This window comes from Elephantulus edwardii, unplaced genomic scaffold, assembly GCF_000299155.1.
Source record: "Elephantulus edwardii isolate Elephantulus edwardi_28Jun2011 unplaced genomic scaffold, EleEdw1.0 scaffold00028, whole genome shotgun sequence".
In the NCBI taxonomy this organism is placed as follows: Eukaryota; Metazoa; Chordata; class Mammalia; order Macroscelidea; family Macroscelididae; genus Elephantulus; species Elephantulus edwardii.
In genome coordinates, this window is record NW_006399778.1 from 10,914,298 (window position 1) to 10,935,954 (window position 21,657).

At 39.1% G+C, this 21,657-nt stretch overlaps 1 protein-coding gene across 5 annotated transcripts in view; it reads left to right on the top strand.

Moving 5' to 3' along the window:
• Positions 1–21,657, top strand: part of EIF4G3 (eukaryotic translation initiation factor 4 gamma, 3) — a 427,927-nt gene that overhangs the window by 187,884 nt on the left and 218,386 nt on the right. For 4 of the 5 annotated variants that reach the window (XM_006883565.1, XM_006883568.1, XM_006883564.1 and 1 more), the window contains 2 exons: positions 12,336–12,433; positions 17,925–18,047. In XM_006883565.1, coding sequence (XP_006883627.1) covers positions 12,336–12,433; positions 17,925–18,047 — 221 coding nt within the window. Of the gene's footprint in view, positions 1–12,335; positions 12,434–17,924; positions 18,048–21,657 lie in introns of those variants that run through there. The other variant, XM_006883566.1, reaches the window with a different exon arrangement.

Genomic DNA, 21,657 nt, shown 5'->3' on the forward strand with positions numbered 1-21,657 from the left:
TGGAAATCCAGAAGCTGGAATGCAGTGAAAGAGAATGCTGATATATTGTGGAAAATGTAACTAAGGTCACTGAACAATTTGAGTGGTTGTTCTTGTGTGCTGTTGAGTTGATTATTACTCTTGGCAGATCAGAACCTTGCCCTATCCTATCCCATCCTCATGATCTCTGACACTCTCGAGCCCGTTGTTCCTGTCACTGTGTCATTCTGTTTTGTTGAGGGTCTTCTCCTCTGTCTATGACTCTCCACCTTTCTCAGAATGGTATCTTTTTCCAGAGACTGGGTCTTCTGACAACTTGTCTAAAATATGTGACTCTAAGGAGCACACACTGGTTGCACTTCCTCTAAGACAGATTTGTTTGTTGGGTAGTCCATGAGATAGATACTCAGTGCTGTTCACCAGTACTACAATTCATAGACATCACTTCTTCTTCAATTTTTGATTGAAATTATTTTGATAATTTCATTCAATTTTGATGGAAATTATCTAGTTGGAAACCTAAATTGCTATGTAAGTTTTCACTGGAAGCATTGTTGCACATTTTCCTCCCTGCCTAACCCTTCCCCCAGTTCATTTTTCTTTTTGAAAAGAAAAAAAAAATTCTTTCATTGTTATACAATCCCCTCTGCAAGTCCACAGTACCCTTTACTATGTATTTCTTTTTCTGTAAACTTGTCATGAAAATACCTAATCCCATATTCCCTTTAAATAGTTCTCTCCCTCATCTGTTTCAATGCAGTATACATTATTTATCCCCTTTTTTCTTAGATTCCCCCCAACTCTGATGTCAGTCCCATTTTACAACAGTGGCACTATGCAGTATTTGTCCTTTTGTGACTGAGATATTTTACTCAGCATAATATCTTCCAAGGTCACCCATTTTTTTATAATATTTCATGAGTTCTTTGTTTTTCAATGCAGCATTCAATTCACACCATTGTGTGAATATACCACAGAATAATAAGCACTTTTTAAATATTTACATCAAGAATGTATTGATGACAAGAAATCCTAAATATTGAGCAAACTGGTATCTAAATATTTCGGTATAAAGAATTAAACTAAATGTTAAAACAGACAAGACTAACACATTTCTATTATTTGCCTATAAAATAATGAAAGAAAATTGCTATTGTCAATATTATTTCGTCTAAGAATGCTGTTCTTAAAACGAAAATGTAGGACTGAAACTTTTGTAGTAGCTTGAAAAAGTCATCTTGTAATGTGTATGTGTGTACATTTGTGTTTATAATGATTACTATTGTATAAATTTGTCATACAGAAGTGGAATCTTTTATGTATATACATTAGTTTGGGAACCACTGATATGACCAGAACCCAGCAAACTACTGTAAAGAACTCAAGTCACTGCCATTAAGTTTTAACCAACAAATAGGTGATAAGTTTTCAGAGGCTGTAAACAGTTTTGATTCTGTGGACCAGATAGCCTTTGTTTTACTCTGCCCAGCTCCGACACTGGAGTGCAAAAGGCAGTCATGCAATCAACTGACTGCTTTGTATGGATGGATTGGTGGCGGTGGTCAAGTCAGAATCAACTCATAACCAACTCTCCAACAGCTTTTCAGACGCCTTAAATTGCACGGGAAGAGATTGTTCATCATTCTCCCATGGACCAGATGATAGATGTGAACCACTAGTTTTGAGTTGGCAGTGCAACTCCGTACTACTAATTTCCTTTAAATTAAATTAAATTGAATTTGAGGGCTTAGGTCATAGTTTACAGACATTAGAGCAGTCTAAAACTATGAACATAATGACTTGGTGAAAAAGTAATTTACCTAATTTATCTAGTGGGCAAAGTTACTCAGATTTTTACTAGAATAAAAATATTTTAAATGTCTCTGACTGTATGAAGTTTGATTAGTTTGTAAAAGAAACTTGTTTGATAAGGTCGAAGACCTCCTTGGGGGGGGCCTCCAATTAAGATGATTTGATGCTTTAATTGTATTCCATGATGATGCAAAAATGTTGCATCAGAAGTATCTTGTTTTAAAAAAGACAGAGAGATGGTTCACCTTTTAGATCTTATTTCAATTGGCTTGAAAAATACACCAGAGTGAGCAGATTATGTTGCTTGTCTTGCAGCATTTGAAACCCATTTTAAGAGTTTGTTTTCTTTCTTTGAAAGCTAATGACCTAATGGGTCAGAATAGGATTGGCTTGTTTGAGCTGTTTTGATAATAGTTTAGCCTCTGCCATGGAGTGGCTAAGGTTTTGTCTCTTTGTTTTGAACTTAATGTAATTCTAGTGCTGCCTTCTTTTTAGATTATCTCCAAGTTTGATTTCCTGAGACTGAAATCTGCAGCATTCTGATACTGTTAACTTGTGCTGTTTCAAAGAAAATCTCAATTGAAGGTTTTTGTGGTGGTAAAGAGGTAGATGAGAAATTGATGATAATAAGAAGCCAACATTATCTGAGTGTTACTGCTAAATACTGAGGATGTCACCTGTGTTAACTTCCTGCATATGCACTGTTTTCTTGTTAATGTGTATTAATTAACTATGCTACTACTTTCACTTGTACACTTGCCTATCCTCCTGCACCCAAGTAAGGATGTCACTCTGGCAGAATCTCTTCTCTTTTTCTCATTGTCCCTTTTTTCTTTCTTCTATTTGATTAAGTCTCTAATTTCATAAATATGCACATGTATTTTCTTATTTCCTCCTTTTTTTTTATTGACAGTAACAATAACAACAAAGGAGCTCTGATGGCATGGTTTTTAGAGAGTTGTACTGCTGGCCAAGAGGCCACACCTCACTTGTGGTTTGAATCCACCCACTGCTTCAAAGGCAGAGATGGACAGTCATTTCAAAAACCTACTGGCGAGTCAGCTGTGAATTGATTAAGACTAGACAGCAAGACTGTTGACTTGAAAAGAGCCCTAGAGGGGTAGTGGTTCAGCACTTACATACTTAACAAGTGGTTGATAGCTCAAAACTACTAGCTTTTCCACAGGAGAAATATACAGCAATCTGCTTTACAGCCTACAAGGCATACAAACTTTATGAACTTTGTATGTAAACTGTTAGATTTCACACTTAAGAAGGAAATCAGAACAAGAAAGCAAGCTTAAAAGCAGCTTTATTAGGGGGATCCCAGGCGAGGTTCCTCATTCTGAAGATGTCCAAGAAGAAAGTCACACTTTGGGCTTAGTGGGGAAAATTTTTATAACAGCGTCTTTAGGGAGAAAAGAGAGTGACATTCTGTTGTGATTTATGGTTCTTCTGTTAGTTTTGCCATGTGGCCAGAGCTGTTCACTCTTCTTATTGATATGTGTATTCTTTGATTTCTTCATTCTCCCCCTTGGCCCCTGTCCAGACCTAATATCCCAGCCTCTTTAGTGATAAAAAAGGTGATGTATCTTTATCCTGGCTACTTCTTGCTGAGAAGGGGCAGAGATCTAGGGGCTCAGAGGCTGGAGTGAGTTGGTCTGGAGTCAGTGGCCAGGGGAGAATATGGGTGTAACAGCAGCTGGTTTACTGTTAAGTTGGTCATTTCTTTTATCCGGTCAGCTAAGAATTTAAAAAGTCAGGGAGCAATTAGTAACAACATGCTTATGATTACTGCTGGTCTAGAAAAGGAAGAATCTAGGTAAGAAATGGGTTCTAAAGCCAATTTGGGAGGCGGCTTGTGGTCTTTTGCCTGTTTTTTTAACTCTTCAGCTAATTTTATTAGAAACTTTTTCTTCTACCAATTCTAATTCATTCACATAGTAGCAGCATTCATCTGTCAAGAACAAGCAAGTGCCCCCTTTCTTGGAAGTCAGAAGATCTAGTGCTCTCCGGTTTTGGAGAGTGACCTGTGCCTGCAGTGTCACCTGACATTGGAGGGAGGCAAATATTGTTTCTAGGGCTCACTGCAAGTGGTCTTCAAAATCCTGGGCCAAAATAATACTGTGGCCAAGAGCTTCCCCTTGCTACCCCTCTGGCAGCAACAGCAGAGGCTAGGCCGTATCCTACCATGATTGGGAGAAATGCCGTTCTTTTGAGTTGAAGAGCAGGGAGGAGCCAAGTTAATTCATATTCACTATATAAAGTGAGCTGAGGTGCGACTGTTAAAGAGAAATAGGGCCCTCTTGTGGTGGAATTTATGCATCTGTGTAGGGTCCATTGCACCAAAAGTGTTAGCCTGGTTCAGCTACAGTGTGCTTGTTGATGCTAACTTTGTGAATACACTTCCTGTGTTCCATTGCCAAGGGTGAAAATGAAGTTATGTAGCAGATGCAAGAGGGCTTAGTCTGCTTATCAGGCACTGGTTGCCAGAGGGGAATGTGTCCCAGAATGGTGGAGTACACAGTTTGGGCTGATGGAATGGCTTTAGGTGTTTGGGTGAAGTGTGGTCTAGAGAAATTGATCAGTACTGCTCTAGCAAAGGTTGTTGTAAAGAGGCACACAGGAAACAAATGGGAAAGGTTGGTCACCATGTGACTTCGGTTAAGGAATAGTAAGGTGCTCTGGAAATTTGGACCCAGGTCGAGGGCTGCATAGTTTGTGTCCCTCTGGGGACTTGTTCTATCATTATTTGCTCAGCGTGGGGAATGTCATTGGAGACCTGTGCTTGGGTGTTTTCTTCTTATGTGTATTGTGCTACAGGGCAAGGAACAATATCCCGTAGGATATAGTTTTCCTTTAACTTCAGCCTACCACCTGGCATTCCAGGAGTCCAAGATGCAAAGATACAAGTTCCCTTGTTCAAATAAAAAATCCTTTGGTATTATAAATGTCATAGATCTTGCATGACCAATATGGACAACTCCCATTTGTCTCTGGCTATTGCTGACAATATGAGTGGACTTGGTCATATAGGAAGCAAGCAAAGGGTCATCCATAGGATGAAACTGCCTTAGGTGATATTGAAGTGGTGATTGCTGCTTAGCATCCCTGTTGAGAGCAGTCTGCTGCGCCAGTGAGGTGTGCAGTTGGAGTAAATGGCTGTGTGTTCATTTCTCTCACTTTAAATCTCTATACATAAGAGCTGTGTGGGACTTGGGATCTGAGTGAGGTGAAGAGTATTGGGATCCACCATCTGAGAGGTGTAGGAAACTCACTTAATAGAGGAGCATGTTCGATCTGAGAAAGGTAGTTCCAGTGGGGGTTGCCTGTGACTTTAACCACTGTGACAGTGGTCAGGATGATTGTATAAGATCCATCTTAGTGTGGTTGAAGAGGTTTATGTGCATACCATTTGACAGGATGGTGTCTCCTGGGACAATTCCAGCTGTCTGGTCTAGACTTTCAGGCAAGGGTCTGGGTATGTAGTGGTCTTCGTGTTCCAAGAATAATTGTCTAAGGACAGAGAGAGAAATAAGCAAGTTTTGATGCTAAAGAGTGGGTTCAGTGGGTAGGTTATGGTTGAACAGGAACAATTGGCCATACATCAGCTCAAAGGAGCTTAGAAAGAGTGATGAACAAGGTGTTCCTTGGAAACCAAGGAACAAGCTTTGGAAAACCAAGGAAACCAAGGAAAACAAGGTTTTCCTAAGGAAATAGGAAGTCAGTCAATCCAAAACCTGTGTAACGCAATAGTTTAGTAAGATGGGACTTATGGAGTCTGTTAATGTTCTCTACCTTGCCTGAAGACTGGTGGAGGGAGATATGCTATATGCAGCTTCCAGCAGATACCTAAACTGGAGGTTACCTGCTGGATGACTCTGGAGACGAAGCTAGGACCACTGTCTGATTGTATAGCAGTAGGGAGGCCAAACTTGGGGATGATATGTTGGAGTAGGGCCTCAGCGACTTCATCTATTGTTTCTTGCCAGGTAGAGAAGGCTTCAACCCATACGGAGAAGGTATCTACCATAGTCATGAGACACTTAAATTTCTTGTAGGTTAGCATATGGGTGAAATCAATCTGCCAGTCTTGTACAGGTATGTGGCCTCAGAGTTGATTGGGGGTGGCGGAGTATGGGCTGGATATTCCCCTGAGTATTCACTAGTTTACAGTAAGGCATTGTCCTGCACTGACTCAATGGTTCAGGTCCAGGAAGGACATGAAACAAAAGATGGGGAAATGTATTTATTTGTTTGCTTGTTTTTAAGATGGAGGAATTTTAAAAGAGCTTTGATTCCTATACGTAGGGACTGATGCACCTGCATAACAATATCTACTTCTTGTTCTTGAGGCAAAGCTGCTTTGCCATATACCGTGATCCATCCACTGGGAGTTAGGCAGCCTCCATTTTGGAGGAGAGACTGCTTTTTTCCCCATAGTGTATTTTGGATGGAGATTTGTAACGGTGAAAAACAGAATGGGTATCGTCTGTTGTTGTGATGGTGGTTGCAAGGCTAAACCTATATGCTATATGGTCTGCTTTGTTGTTTCCCTTGGTGATAAGTGAACAATCTGACTGATAAACTTTACAGTGAATTACAGCAACCTGCTTGGGCAGTTGAGAACTTGTAACAGAAGAGTAATCAGCTTTCTATTAACTACAGGTGAGCTTTTTGTTGTTATAAAGCCTCGCTAGTGCCAAATAGTGTGACAGTGAACAATTAAAAAGACATATTTAGAATCTGTGTAATTGTTGACAGGCCTCTAGCTAGATGTAGCACTCTCATTAGGGCAATAAGCTTGGCTTTTTGTGATGTTATGCCCTCAGGAAGTTTTGGTGCTTCCCACACCTTGCTTATGGAGACTACAACGTAGGCTGTCTGATGGTAACCATCAGAGGTCCTAAAGGAGATCATGTCTACAAGCAGAGTATGGTCTGGATTAGGGATGGGTTGGTCAGATAGGGAGGGAAGTAAAGAGCCTGTAGGATGGCTGGATTAATGGGTTTCAAGCTCTTGCAGTGTTGTTCAGAGACAGGGAATTGGGGTCTAGTTGGAAAAGAGGAGAGGTCCTTCAGAGTGACAAGAACAGTTTGGTGGTGAGAGGCTAAAGATGGAGTGGAAATATCCTGACAAGATCAGAAGGTTGACAACATCTGGTGGTAGAGGTAATGTAGAAGGGGGTTTGGAGGGAAGGAGCACTAAGAGGGCTATAACTAAAGACTGGTCATGTGAACTCGGTTCGCTTGACTCCTAGTGAAACACAGCTCCAAGTTTGGACAGGAAGTCCCTGCCAAAAAACAGAATTTGGCATGTAGGGATAATTCTTAAGAAAAGGGTGAGTACTCGTTTGTTGTGGGTAATGAGGAGAAGTTGAGTGGTAAGAGGCTTGGAAGGGAGGCCATCAATCCCCATTACTGAAACCTTGGAAGGGAAAACAGAACCTGAGAAGGAAGGAAGTACTGAAAAGGTAGCCCCTGGGTCAACCAAAAAGGAAACTGGTTTACCTGCGACCTGAAGGGTTACCCTGGACTCTGCAAGTGTAATGGGGGTTGTCAAGCTTGAGCATCTTCAGTCCTCAATGGCTTGACCCAGGAGGTTGGCCAGAATGGGGACTGGGTCTGGTAGAGTGTCTGACCTACCACAGCAAGGTGCCGGTGCCATTTGGCTTCCAATGACCCAGTGTCTTAGAGATAGGGCAAAGCCGTGTTGGAGGGTGAGGATTAGGGCAGTGATTAGCCCAGTGGTCTTCTTTGCCACACATGAAGCATGCACCAGGAGGTAACTAGCTCTTTCAACAAGCAGGTGTTGCTGGCCACAAAGTAAGCTATTAGGGCTTGGGCTTGCATATCTGCGTTCTGTTGGGCATGAATCTCCCTATCTGCTTCTGCCTGTTCCTCTTTGGCTTTGAAAAATTTAAAGGCCATGTTTACCAGGTCTTGAATGGGTGTTTGGGGGCCATCCTCAGCCTTTTTTATCTTCTTTTTGATGTCAGAGGTTGATTGGGTGATAAAATGAATAGCTAGGACAGTGGCCTCTGCTGGGGAGGTAGGATCTAGGCAGCTGTACTCGATTAGGGCCTCGGTGAGGTGGTTAAGTGGCTGGGTCTCCTCTCTAGTTTGGATAATCTCCCTGAGTTTGTCAAACTCTACTGCCTAATAGGAGATGGAATGTAGGGTGGCTAACAGACACTGAATCATACAGTCACAACTGGCTCAACCTTCCTTTCCTATGGCTGTATTAATCTGGTATGTCTAATCCAGCTCTTGCCAGGAGACAGCTTGTGGGCCAACCAGCATGGAGTTATCTTTTAAATGCACTTGGTCTATGTGGTGCTGGGTGACAGTGAGAACGTGCTCTTTTTCATCTCATGTCAGAGTAAAGGACAGTACAACAAAAAGGTCATGTCAGGTGAGATTATAAATCTGAGTCAGGTACCCATACTCCTTGATATAGGTTGTGGGGTCTTTGGAAAATGATCCTAGTCACTTTTCTATTTGGGAAAGGTTGGTTAGGGAGAAAGGTGCACGATCATGAATGGAATTTTGATCACTTGCAGCTTCCCAGCGCAGACAGAGGAGGGACTCAGTACTGGGTGTGGCCAGTAACAGGAAAGGTAAGGGTGGAAGTGAGAGTGGCTGAGTCTGAATTGATCAATGCAGATGGGGGCGGAGCAGATGGAGGACAAAGGGGTTTAATTTGAAGGGAACATGAGTGGCTAGCAACAGGAGAGGAAGGGTGGAAGTGGGAGTGGCTGAATTTGGGTTGGTTGGAGTAGAGGGAGGTGGAGCTGATGGAAGACAAAGGGGAAACTCGGCTTGGCAGGAACTGCATTGGTTTCCAGAGGGGATGCTGGGTAGGTGGGAGGGGAAGGTTGGGAAAAGAGGTTCACAGGATCTGAAAAGGCAGAGTCTCCCAGAAGGGAGGGAAATGAATAGGAGAAAATGGGAACGGATAATTTGGTATTGGGAGACTCAAACAGCATAGGGATTTGGGCTAAGAAAACCTGCACAGGTTGTCAGGCTTTACAGAGAGAGAGACTGGAGTAAAAATAAAAGAAAGCTTCTCTGAGTCTGCTGGCAGAAATTGTCAAGATTATTGAAATCAAAGGTCCTATTCTCAGGCCATCAAGAGTCGTTATCTAGATGATTGTAGCCATGGTCAGTTACAATAAAAGATCAGTCTCGTGGGGCAGAGGTCCTCAGACAGGCCCAGATTCAAGAGGAGGCAGCCCAAGGGACTTTAGGGCTTAGACATTTAGGTACCCATGGTGTTCAGGTCTGTGGGTGAGGAAACCGAGATTTCAGGGCATCTCCTGGAAACTAGGAGTCTCAGAAACCGAGAGAGGCCATCACCTAACACAGTCAGTTGGCTGGAGAGAAGCATGTGGCACTTCTTGAATGGGCTCCCGACACAGGCTGGGGGGTTTGAGGCATGTGCAGACAGGGGTCCACTGCGGACGGATCTGAATACCAAGGGAGTCCAAAATGCCTGGACTGGAAGGCTGGAATGGAGGCTAGAACACCTGGATGATTTGGGGGAACAATCAGGTCTAGCATTAGGAACCTCCAGGAAAAATGAGGTGGGGGAGAATACAGAAATCAGAGGAACAAAAGAGGAAGAGAAATCAGCTACATACAGAGAAGGAGAGAAGTGGGGCATTATGTTTTCATTTGAGTATCTTGATATTGTCTGAGCTGGTATCAAGAGACAGTAAGGAGGTGCAAGGGTACAGCACACCTCAACTTGTCTCCCGGGATTCAGCACCAGATGTTAGGTTTCAGACTGAAGACATCAGAGAGAATAAGAAAGAAAGCTTAAAAGAAGCTTTATTAGGGGTCTCTCCTGTGACATGCCTCATTCTGAAGATGCAGAAGTAGGAAGTTGTGCTTTGAGCTTATTGGAGAGGGTTTTTATAACACAGTCTTTAGGGAGGAAAGGAGGGACATTGGTTAAGTTTTGAAAGTTAAAATATTTTGTTGGTAATACAAGAGTAGGTAAAAGATTTATCAGGCTATATCAGAGGGCAATAGAGTAAAAGACATGAAAGATATAGTGTGCTTGATATACTCAAGGAGTAGGAGTAGAATTGGTATGCCATCAATTCCTAGGGCCTTCTTTTCTGCCAATTCCTCAAAGTAGCTTGAACTTCCTCCTTCATCATCATAGGCTCATGCATTTCATGAAATTCTTCTGTGTCAACCAATTTTTTTTGGTACAGTTACTGTATATTCCTTCCATCTTCTTTTAACGCTTCTTGAATCATTTAATAGTCTGCCCAAAGCAGCTTTAATTTTTACAGTTTGAGGCTTAAATTTGTTTTTCCGTTTCTTCAACTTAAGAAATACTTAAGTTCAGCCTTTCTGATTTTCTGACCCTAGCTCTTAGCTCATTTCATTGTAATACTTTGCTTTATCTTCTCAAGTTGCCCTTTGAAACTTTCTCTTCAGGTCCTTAACTTCATGGTTAACTTCCCTTTGCTTTGACTTTTCAGCACACTAGTATAATGTTCAGAATCTCTTCTGATACCCATTTTGGTTTTGTCTTCCTTCTCTGTCTTTGTAATGACCTTTTTAATTTTTTTTACATGATATTAATAATGCTGATTTTTTTTAAATTTATCTTTGTTTTATTGGAATGGTCATAAATACAGATGTCTTTTGTAATGATTGTTTGCATTCTTCCTGGATGATATTCTTAATATCCTCCCATGCCTCATCTAGTCTTCACTAATTAGTCCTCAAGGCCTCAAACCTGTTCCTGACATGATTTTGAAATTCAAGTGGGATAAACTCAGGCCATATTTTAGTTCCTATGGATTTGATTTAAGCTTCTTTAGCTTTAGTTCGAACCTGCATATGAATAGCTGATGGTCTGTTCCACAATAAGCACCTGGCTTAATTTTCACAGTTGATACTGAGCTTCTCCAGTGATTCTGTCCACAGATGTAATCAGCCTGATTCTTGAGCGTACTACCAGGTGAAACCCATGTGTATGTATATTCTTCATTTATGTTTCTTATAAAAGATATTTGCAATGAATAAAGCTTTGATTGTATAGAATTCTGTTTTATGTCCCTATCCTCATTTCTTTTACCAAATCCATGTTTTCCAGCTACTGATCCTTCTTCCCTGTTCCCAACTTTTGCATTCCAGTCACCCATTATTATTAATGCATATTCCTATAAGCCTTACATTGCTGTTGTTATTATTATTAAGCAGTGCTATTCCAGGATTGTGTGGTTTTCTTTGTTAGTTTTTTAAAAAATTTTTTATTTTATTTTATTATTTTGTATGTGAGTGTACCGTCAAATCAGATCTGACTGGTACCGGAGGAGATTGTCCCTCCTTCCCCGGCAGAGCATCTGGTGGATTTGAACTGTGTACCTCTGGGATTGCAGTGCAGCTTCTTGCCACTAGGCCACCAGAGCTCCCCTAGGATTGTGTTTTAGAAATAAATCTCTGGTGACAGTTCTCAGAAGTTATTTATTTAATTGCTTTTTATGTGCAGTGTCAGAACGCCTGAAAACTTGATCTGGTGGTCTATTGACAAAGCTGCACAGCAATCCTGAAGGTTGTCAGTTCAGATCCATGGGAGAAGGATGGGTAATCTCCTCCCATGTGATTAACTACCTCTGAAAACCTGCTGGAGGGGGAGCTATGAGTCGTTTCCAGCTTGATGGTCCACAACGGCAACAACAGTCATTGTGTTGACCCTCCATGGGAGGGTCATGGTTTCCAGCTACCTTACCTGCAGATACTTGAAAATCATCAATGGCTATTGGGCCAATATAAGAGAGTGTTTTCTACACTGAGAAATGGCAATGACAGTGATGGAAAGATTGTAAAGAGTATGGCTAGGTGTAACTAGAGGAACTCTAGAGACAGAGGCCACAGTTAAAGGTTTTGCTTGCTGGATTATTAAGGAAACTGGAGGTTTCACACATTTGTGCTGTTGAACTGAACCTGGACTTTTGACTGATTGAGGAATTATGCCTTGTTAATCAAGCTTAGAACTGCTGGACTAAACCTAGACTTGCAATGTGAGGTATACTTTGCTTCCTCTAGTATTCAACCTATTTTTTCTAATAAACCCCTCAACTGTGAGTCTTGCAACAAACATTGGATTGGTAAAAATATATGTAGGAGCATGTAGGCTGGCATGTCTGACTTTGTAGTTCTTTTTATGGTGCTATGAACTTTTGATGGGAGACAGATCCTCTTTTAATGAGTGGGTAGAAGTCTGATTTCTATCACTTTCATGTTTCATTGGCTACTTCACAATATGATAAACTGAAGAAAATGTTTGTGTTCAAAGACAATATATATTTTTTAAATTGTTCTTGGCCACTTCACTAGTTAAAAGAGATTGCTTTGTTAGCTTTGTTGAACAATGTAGAGAAATAATGGGCGGAAACGTTTGGGGTTTTTGTTTGGAATGTTTTTTTAAAAGATTTTCCGTAATCATAATGTTAATGATTAACAATATAGTAGGTGATAAAATTACTAAATGCTTTTTCTCATTCTTTTTTATTTCTTTAGGAACACCTTTTTACCCAAGTCAGCCTGTGTATCAGTCAGCACCCATCATAGTGCCTACGCAGCAGCAGCCTCCTCCAGCAAAGAGAGAAAAAAAAACAGTAAGAGATCTTTATGTATCTTACTTCAAGATTCACATTACATCCACTCTTGTCAAATCAGTTTACCCATATCTGAAAATCATTATTCATCTCTGTTCACAAATGACTATGCCATTTTTATTCTTTCTTTACATTCCTACCACTAGTCTTGGGGGCTTTCTATGGTTGTATAACAAAAAAATCTCAAGAACTCTTGGCTTAATAGCAGCTTTAAACATACACTGTCTTTGATACAGTGCATAACAGTGTGCTCTTCAGTGTCAATTCTGGGGGAGTTCAGTCAGCCGAGGCCTTAGTCAGTGGAAGAAATTTGAACTCAGTTCTCACATCCTGACTATCTTTGAATATTAGTCTTAATTAAGCTTGCCTCCAAATTAGGAACTTTGAGGAGTAAAGGAGAGAGCAAAGGTGCAAAGTATTAATAAAGATAATAAGAAAAATACTTCCTATGGAATAAACACATTTTATGAAAGAGAAGAATTTAGAAAATGTATTTTAGCTTTTAGGTATTTCTTCTATCTCACAAAGCAGGCCCAAGAAAAAGAAAAAGGAAAAAATCCATGTTGTAGAATACTTTTTGTAGGTAAAATTTACAGTCTTATTTATCCTTTTATAACATATATCAGTGATGTTCCTAATAATTAAAGACTCCCACATTGATACATATAAGATAAATGAGAATGATATTATAGCAGTAGTCCTAGAAATACTAAAATATTATAAAATTTAAGGAGGTTTACAAGCTTTGTACAGTATTCATAAAAACAAATTACTTCTGTACAGTTCATAATAATCAGGACACTCTAGTATGTCGATTATGCTTCAGTTGACATACTATGCCAGAAAATGTTTGCTCACTCTGTTGAAAGTTGGACTTGAAAAGTATTCTCAGAGTAAATTGATATAAAAGATAATGAAAATAGAAGACAGTAATAACAAATGTTGCTGAAGAAAAAGTAGAACAATTGAATCAGATAAAATATGTGAAATTGTAGTAGAAACAACTTACCATGCATTAAAGAAAAAAGAGCTGGGATTGAAATCTCAATGTGAGGAAAACCAGATTTAGAAGTCCAGATACTTTATTTGTGAATTCTTTGAAATTCTCAAGAAGCCAAGGCTATCTTGATTAATCTCTGGAAGTAATAATAACAACCAAAATGATTCTCATATCCATTTAGTACCATTCTTAGTGGCATCTCTAAGTATCCCTTTAAAAAATTAAAAAGGCCATTCAAAAAAGTATTTTGCATCTTGTATCTTTTCACTTACTGGATACATACTAAAATGATCATTCCATACCAAGATCTCCCTCATTCTTTATATTGCTCACATAGTATTTAATTTGAAGATAGTAGCAAAAATTTTCAAGTTTTCTGGTATTGATGGACTTTTAGGATGCTTACAGGTCTTTGCTGGAGGAAAACACTACTACAATTATCATTGTTACATACATATTCAAGGATATCTGCATAATAAATGTATATTTTGAACTCATAAGGGAAGAAAATGATCATCAATTCTCTGTCTAAAAGAACTGAAGTAAAAGTCAAGCCTGAAGTTGCAGTACTGAAGAACTGTGGGCAAAATAGTGAAATAAGAAAAAAAATGACAATTATGTAATTAGCAGCAACACAAAACGGAAAGAATACAGATAGTCACAATACTAAAAAATAATTTGTCAGTGTTCAGCTATTTCAGGAAACACCATAGATCAAGAACCTATGCTACTAATGGATGACGACCAAGCTGCACTAAAGGCATATTTATACCCGTTCCAAAGAGAGGTGATCCAACAGAATGTGGAAATTACGGGACAGGGGAGCGGGGGATGTCAGTATTAAACTCATGCAAGTAAAATCTTGTTGAAAAGAATTCAAGTACAGAGAACTTTCAGAAATCCAAGCTGGATTCAGAAGAGATCATGAAATAAATAACTTCATTGCTGACATCAGATAGATCTTGGCCAAAATGATTATGCAGTATAGTTGGTCTGTTGATAAAAATTTGGCTTCTCTAAATCATTATCTGTAATCTGATGTAGCTGCCTCAACTCACCCTGCCCTGCAAACAAATTGGCCTGCCAGCATCATCAGGCACCATGAGCATATCTTCTTCATACAAATGAGACACATTACTCTATACACGAGGAAAATGACAAGTCTCATCATTAAATTGAACATCTTCAGGGCCAGCGAGTGGGAATCTCACCACTAAGAGAAGAAGAAGCAGAGAATGGGTGGGCACATTCTTTGGGGCCAGAGATTCCTGCACCAGGATTCTTTCTTGCTGTTGACTGAGAAACTTTCTGAACTCAGGGATTGGATTTTGCTGTTAAATGACAAGCTCATAGTATTTTGCAATTAGCTGAAGTATTTGATGGATTATATCTCACTGTTAACTTGAATTCTATTTTGTCAACTTCTCTCATAAACCCTATAGCCTTGAATAGGGTTCTGTCAAATCTATGCGGTTGCTACAGTGGAGTTTGAACCAAGAAAATGGATACAGAAGGGGCTTGTGTGACTTCCTGAGAATTAGTTTTGTGAGGTGGATGCTATTGTCTAGGGCACTTCTCCATTGTGGAGTTAGTAGAAGTTGGATTCAAACATCTCCACATAATATTTTTTTCTCCTCACACAGTACCAGAATAATGTGTCTTTTTATTGACCATACAGAGGTATTCTACTTTGCGGAGCATAATTATGGATAACATTGAAAAAGTTCAGAATGGTGATTTTTGCTTGTTGGGACCTGTATATAGACCAAGAGGCAATTGTTCAAACAAAAAAAGAGGCTACTGCATGATTTAAAACCAGAAATCTTGTGCATCTGGGTTGTATCTTTCCCCCATTTCTATTGAGTCTGCATATGAAGCAAATAATCTAAGAGACTGGACTATATGAGTATGGCTTTGGTATTTGAGGAAGACTCGTCAGTAGCCTGCAGTATGCAGATGATACAATCTTACTGGCTAAAAATGAAAGAATTTAGAATATTTACTGAGGATGATTAGGATGACAGGCTTTGTTATGGATTGCATCTTCACCTTAATATCAAGAAAATAACAAATTCTTGCAAATAGATCAATACACGACACCATGATAAATGAAAGAAAGATTGAGGTTGTCAAGGATTTCATTTTGCTTCTACCTACAACCAATACTCATGAAAATATCAGTCAGGAAATTACATGACGTATTGCCATGGGCAAATGGACTGTGAAAAGATCTCTTAAAAGTGCTAAAGAGCCAGGAAGTCACTTTCAAAACTGACCCAAGCACTGATATTTTCATTTGCTTCATATGCATGTGAAAATTGGATAGTGAATAAGAAAGATCGAAGGAAAAATTTTTGGTCTTTCAATTGTTTTGTTGAATAACAATATTGACTATACCATGGATTGCTAATAAGGCAAAAACATGTCTGTCTTGTAAGAAGATAGACAATATTTCTTATAAGTGAGCATGGTGAGATTTTTCCCCCCTCATATATTTTGAGCGTATTATTAGAAGGAAGCTCATGAAGAAAGGCATCATGCTTGATAGAGATTAAGCAAAAAAGAAGACCCTCTAGAAGCTGGGCTGACACAGTTTATAACACTATAATATATTTAAACAATATATATGATTATAACAGTAGACTTAAATACAGCAGAAATTGTAAAGATTATTTAGGATTAGGTATTTCCTTCTGAGCTGGAAACAAAATGAATCTGATAATTATCAACTTTAATATTGACATTTATGCTTTGTGCTATAGAATCTTAACTGGCTCATAGCTGACCCTACAGCAGTTTTTCAGATGATATTGTCTATCATATTTGTTGCCATTCCAAAGAAGGGTGACGCAACAGAGTGTGGAAACTATAGAACAATATCATTGATTTCACATGCAAGCAAGATTCTACTGAAGATTATCCGAATACAGCTGGAACAGCACATCGGCAGAGAACTGCCAAAAGTCCAGGCTGGGTTTAGAAGGGGTCATGATACTAGGGATATTGTAGCTGATGTTAATTGGACGTTAGCTGAAAGCAAGGAATACCAGAAGAGTGTATATCTGTGTTTCATTGATTATGCAAAGGCATTTGACTATGTGGATCATAACAGACTGTGGCTGACTCTGAGAAGAATGGGAATCCCAGAACAGTTGATCATGCTAATGAGAAACCTATACTTGGACCAAGAGGCAGTCGTCGGAACAGAGCAAGGAAACACTGCATGGTTCAAAATTGGGAAAGGTGTATGCCAGGGATGTGTCCTATCTCCATACCTTTTCAACCTGTATGCAGAACAGATTATCCGGGAGGCTGGGCTCTATGAGGAGAAGTGTGGCATCAGGATTGGTGGAAGATCTATTAACAATCTGCGTTATGCAGCTGACACAACCCTGCTTGCTGAAACTGAGGAGGGCCTGAAGCGGTTCCTGCAGAGGGTCAAGGACTGCAGCCTTCAGTATGGATTGAGGCTCAATGTCAAGAAAACAAAGATTCTCACCACTGGACCAATTGGCATCATCAAGATGGATGGTGAAGAGATTGTTAACAACTTTAGTCTGCTTGGCTCCACGGTCAACACTCTTGGCACCAGTAGCCAGGAAATCAAAAAACGTATTATGATGGGAAAGTCTGCTGTTAGGGACCTCTCCAGGGTACTGAAGAGCAATGGTGTCACTCTGGACACTAAGGTGCATCTGATACAGGCCATGGTCTTTGCAATCACTTGTTATGCATCAGAGAGTTTGGACAATGACTAGGGAGGATAGAGGGAGGATTGATGCCTTTGAACTGTGGTGCTGGAGCAGAGTATTGAATGTACCACTGACTGCTAAGAAATCAAACAGATCATCCTGGTGAGGGTTAAACCAGGCTGCTCCTTGGTGGCAAGGATTCAGGGGCTTCATCTGACATACTTTGGACATGTAAGAAGGGAAAGGTGCTTGGAGAGGGACATCATGCTTGGGAGGGTGGAGCGACAGCACAAGAGGGGAAGAGCCTCTATGAGGTGAATTGATTCAGTGACTGGGTAATTGGGATGGGTGTGTCAGAGGCAGTGTGATTGGCACAGGAGAGAGCAGGGTTTAGGGCTGTTGTACATAGGGTCGCTATGAGTCGCAAGTGACTCGATGGCACATAACAGTAACAACAATTGTCCATCATTCTCTTGTGGAACAGCTTTTGGATTCACTGCCTGCCTTTGGGTTAACAGTGCAACTCTGTACCCACTAGGCTATTAGATTTCCCTTTAATATTGACTGTTGTTGATTGCCTTGAGTCCAGCACAACTCATAACAACCCTATGAATAAGAAACCTGAAGCCACTCTAAACCTATTGACATTTATCAAAGTTCATAGAGTTTCCTGAGTCATGTTGTTTAGGAAGTGGATGCCACTCATGCTTTACTAATTTTAACTTTGATACTTCGCTTACCTGTACATCATCTATATAGGTAAGTCATATACCTATGCTGTTTTCTTTTAACTTTATAGATAAGAATCCGAGATCCAAACCAGGGAGGAAAAGATATAACAGAGGAGATTATGTCTGGAGGTGGTAGCAGAAATCCTACCCCACCCATGGGAAGACCTACGTCCACACCTACTCCTCCTCAGGTAAGCCAGAGAGCCAAGCCAAATGACTGTATTCTTGTTCATTAACTTCTACTGAACCTCTTCTTTTTCTGTAGCCACTTTTCGTACTTCCCCATTTCCATCCGTTGTCTCATATCCTCATATATTAAAACATAGCATCATGTATTGAAACAGATATGTTGTTTCTCTTTACATATTGTTAAAACTTTGAAAATTATATTGTAATCTTTAAAATTATGTTATAATCTTCCTATATATTGTCATCACTTCAGAGCACAGCTACTGTCACTCTTCCTCAAGGACGATATAGTAATGAGTATTTTATGTTTTTCTGTGGACTTTTAGGAATTAAATACAGAACACAATGTGAATACAAACATAAAAATTAATAATTTAAGCATTTTTACAAAACAGTGTTGCTTGATGTGATTGCCTTTGTTATTCAGAGCAGAATTAGATGTACAAAAGATTCCGTTTTTACCTTGTAGGGCAACACAGAAAAGCTGTTTTTGTGGGGAATATACCCTTCAGTTATTTACAAGATATATTATTAGGTAATATCTTTCAATTATTTACAAGATATATTAGTAGATAACTTTCATCAGTAAAGCTCCATTTTGTTCTAGATAAGAAACATGGTTTTCATAGTTGTTTGAGAATTCTGTTATTTTTGTTGTTGTTGATGTTGATTGCCATCGAGTTGAGCACGACTCATAGCGACCCTATGAACAAAATCCTTTGTGTTACTATTGTCGTTTCTCAAAGTTCATAGAGTTCCTGCTGCCACCTTCAGAGACTTGTTTAGGAATTAGATGTCACAAATTTATAGAACTGGAGGTGTGCTAGTATTTCTATGTCATCACTGAGTCCTTTAAAGTTTAGTAAGTAACTCAAGAAGTAATAGTTTTCATGTCTTGAAAAATTGTTATCTAAATAGCTCATTTTATTACAGATAAAAAGAAAATATTTGAGAGTAGGAGGTTACTGTCTACTCCTGCTCCCAGTGACTAGAAAGTGAGTAGCTCACAATCAGGTGATACTGATGATCATCAAATCTAAGGTAGTTCAGAATGATAATTCTGTTGCCTTGATTTTAGTAGTATAGATTATCTATTTTTTTAAAGTTCTTTAAAACAAATGTGCATTTTTTAAACATTGGCAACTACTTTCTTTAATATTAGCCAAAGAAAACCTATTAATTAAGCCTAATAGCTATTCCTGTTTCAGCATAATGCTAGAAGATCTTGACCCTTATTCTGATTGGAAGATTGTAGATGAGACAACCTTATGCATCAGAACTTAAAACTGAGAAGTCTATATACTGTTTCATTTTTGTCTTTAAAAAGGCAGGAATATCTATTGCCAGTGAGTGCTGTAGATGTAATTTTGTCTCCTCAGTGTTTAAATTATTTTTTTTTTAATTTACAGTCTATTTTTCATTAGGGCTGAAGTTTGGGGTTTTTTTTTTTTTTTTGGTGGGTTTTTAAAATATCTACTTCTTTTATTACAATTTTAATGAAATTTTACAGACTTTGAATTTCCATTCATTTGTTGTTGCACATTTCTCCCTGCCCACTCCTCACTCCCAGTTCGCTCTGCTCTTTTTATTTTTTTTTAAATTCTTTCATTGCACATTTTTTTTTAATTATTTTGTATGTGTGTACCGTCAAATCAGATCTGACTGGTAGTGGAGGAAGACATTGCTCCTCCTTCTCCAGCAGAGAATCTGGTGGATTCGACCTGCGCACCTCTGGGATTGCAGTGCAGGTTTTTGCCACCAGGCCACCAGAACTCCCTCTTCTCTTTGAAAAGTACAAGAAAAATTGTTTCATTGTTATGCAGTCCCTCCCTTTAAGTCCACTCCACTGTGCTACCTTCATTCTGGACTCCTTTCATGACAAAAATACCCAATCATAGATCCATTTTAAATAGTTTTCTCCCTCATCTGTTTCAATGCAGTATACATTATTTATTATTTATCATTACTATACATTATTATCCTTCTGATATACATTATTATCTTTCTGAGTCTCCTCTCAACCCCAATGCCAGTCCCATTTTACAACAGTGGCACTATGCAATATTTGTCCTTTTGTGACTGAGATATTTCACTCAGCATAACGGTTGTTGATGGGCACTTGGGTTGTTTCCAACTCTTTGCTATTGTGAACAAAGCCACAGTAAACATGGATGTGCATATATTTGTTTAGGTGGCAGTTCTGGTTTCTTTAGAGTATATTCCCAATAGTATAATTACTGGGTCAAATGTTATCTCTATTTGCACCTTTTTGAGAAAGCGCCATACAGCCTTCTAGAGTGGTTGCACCATTTTACACTCCCATCAGCAATGAACAAGGGTTCCAGTTTCTCTGCAACCTCACCAGCATTTGATGTTTGCTATTCTGCTAAATTTTGCTATTCTTACAGTGGTGAGATGATATAGTAGTTTTGATTTGCGTCTCTTTTAGATCTAGCGATTTTGAACATTTCTTCATGTGTGTGTTGGCCATCTGAATGTCTTCTTTGGTGAAGTGCCTGTTCATGTCCTGTGCCCTTTTTCAGTTGGGTTATTTGCTTTTATGTTGTCGTGATTCTCAAGTATTTTTTTAATTCTAGATTTAAATCCCTTATCTGACATGCAATTGCTAAATATTTTTTTTCCTAGTCTGTGGCTTCCCTTTTTACCCTGTTTGAGAAGTTTTTGGATGTGCATAGGGATTTGATTCTTAGAAGGTCCCATTTATCAATTTTATCCTCTCCTGGTTGTAGATTTTTCAGGATGCTTGGAAGACTGTTTATGTTGTGTATTAGGACTTCTAGAGTTCTTCCAAGCTTTACTTTAATGAAATTTATAGTCGTTGGTTTTAGTCCTAGGTCCTTGATCCACTTTGAATTAGTTTTTTTTGTATGGAGTGAGGTGTGGATCTTGCTTGAGCTTTTTACAGATTGTCTTTAAATTTTGCCAGCACAGTTTGTTAAAAAGGCTGTCATTTTTCCACCTAAGTGATTTCATCTTGTCAAAAATCAGTTGACCAAAGGTAGATGGGCTGATTTCTGGATTCTCAGTTCTGTTCCATTGATCTATGTGTCTGTCATTATTGTATGAGTACCATGCTATCTTGACCACCACGGCAGTGGTATTAAGATTTGAAATCAGGGAGTGAGATGCCTCCTACCTTGTTTCTCTTTTTAAGGAGTGCTTTGCTTATTCAGGTACTCTTTCCATACCAAATTAAATTGGAGATTGCCGTTTCCATCTCGTTGAAGAATGAAATTGTTATTTGTACTGGGATTGCATTGAATATATAAATTGCATTTGGCAGTATTGTCATTTTCACAATATTGAGTCTTCCTATATTGTTTCTTGTAGCAGTATTTTGTAATTTTCTTTGAGTAGTTCCTTTGTGCTTCTGGTTAGATTTACTCCCACGTATTTAATCTTGTGATTGACTATTGTAAAGGGTATTGTTTTTCTTAGGTCCAGTCCTGTATTGTCTTTGTCACTGTAGAGAAATCCAACTGAGTTTTGTATGTTGATCTTGTATCCTGACACTTTGCTGAATTGGCCAACTGTGTCGAGGAGTTTTCTTGCTGAGTTTTTAGTGTTTTCTAAGTATACTATCATATCATC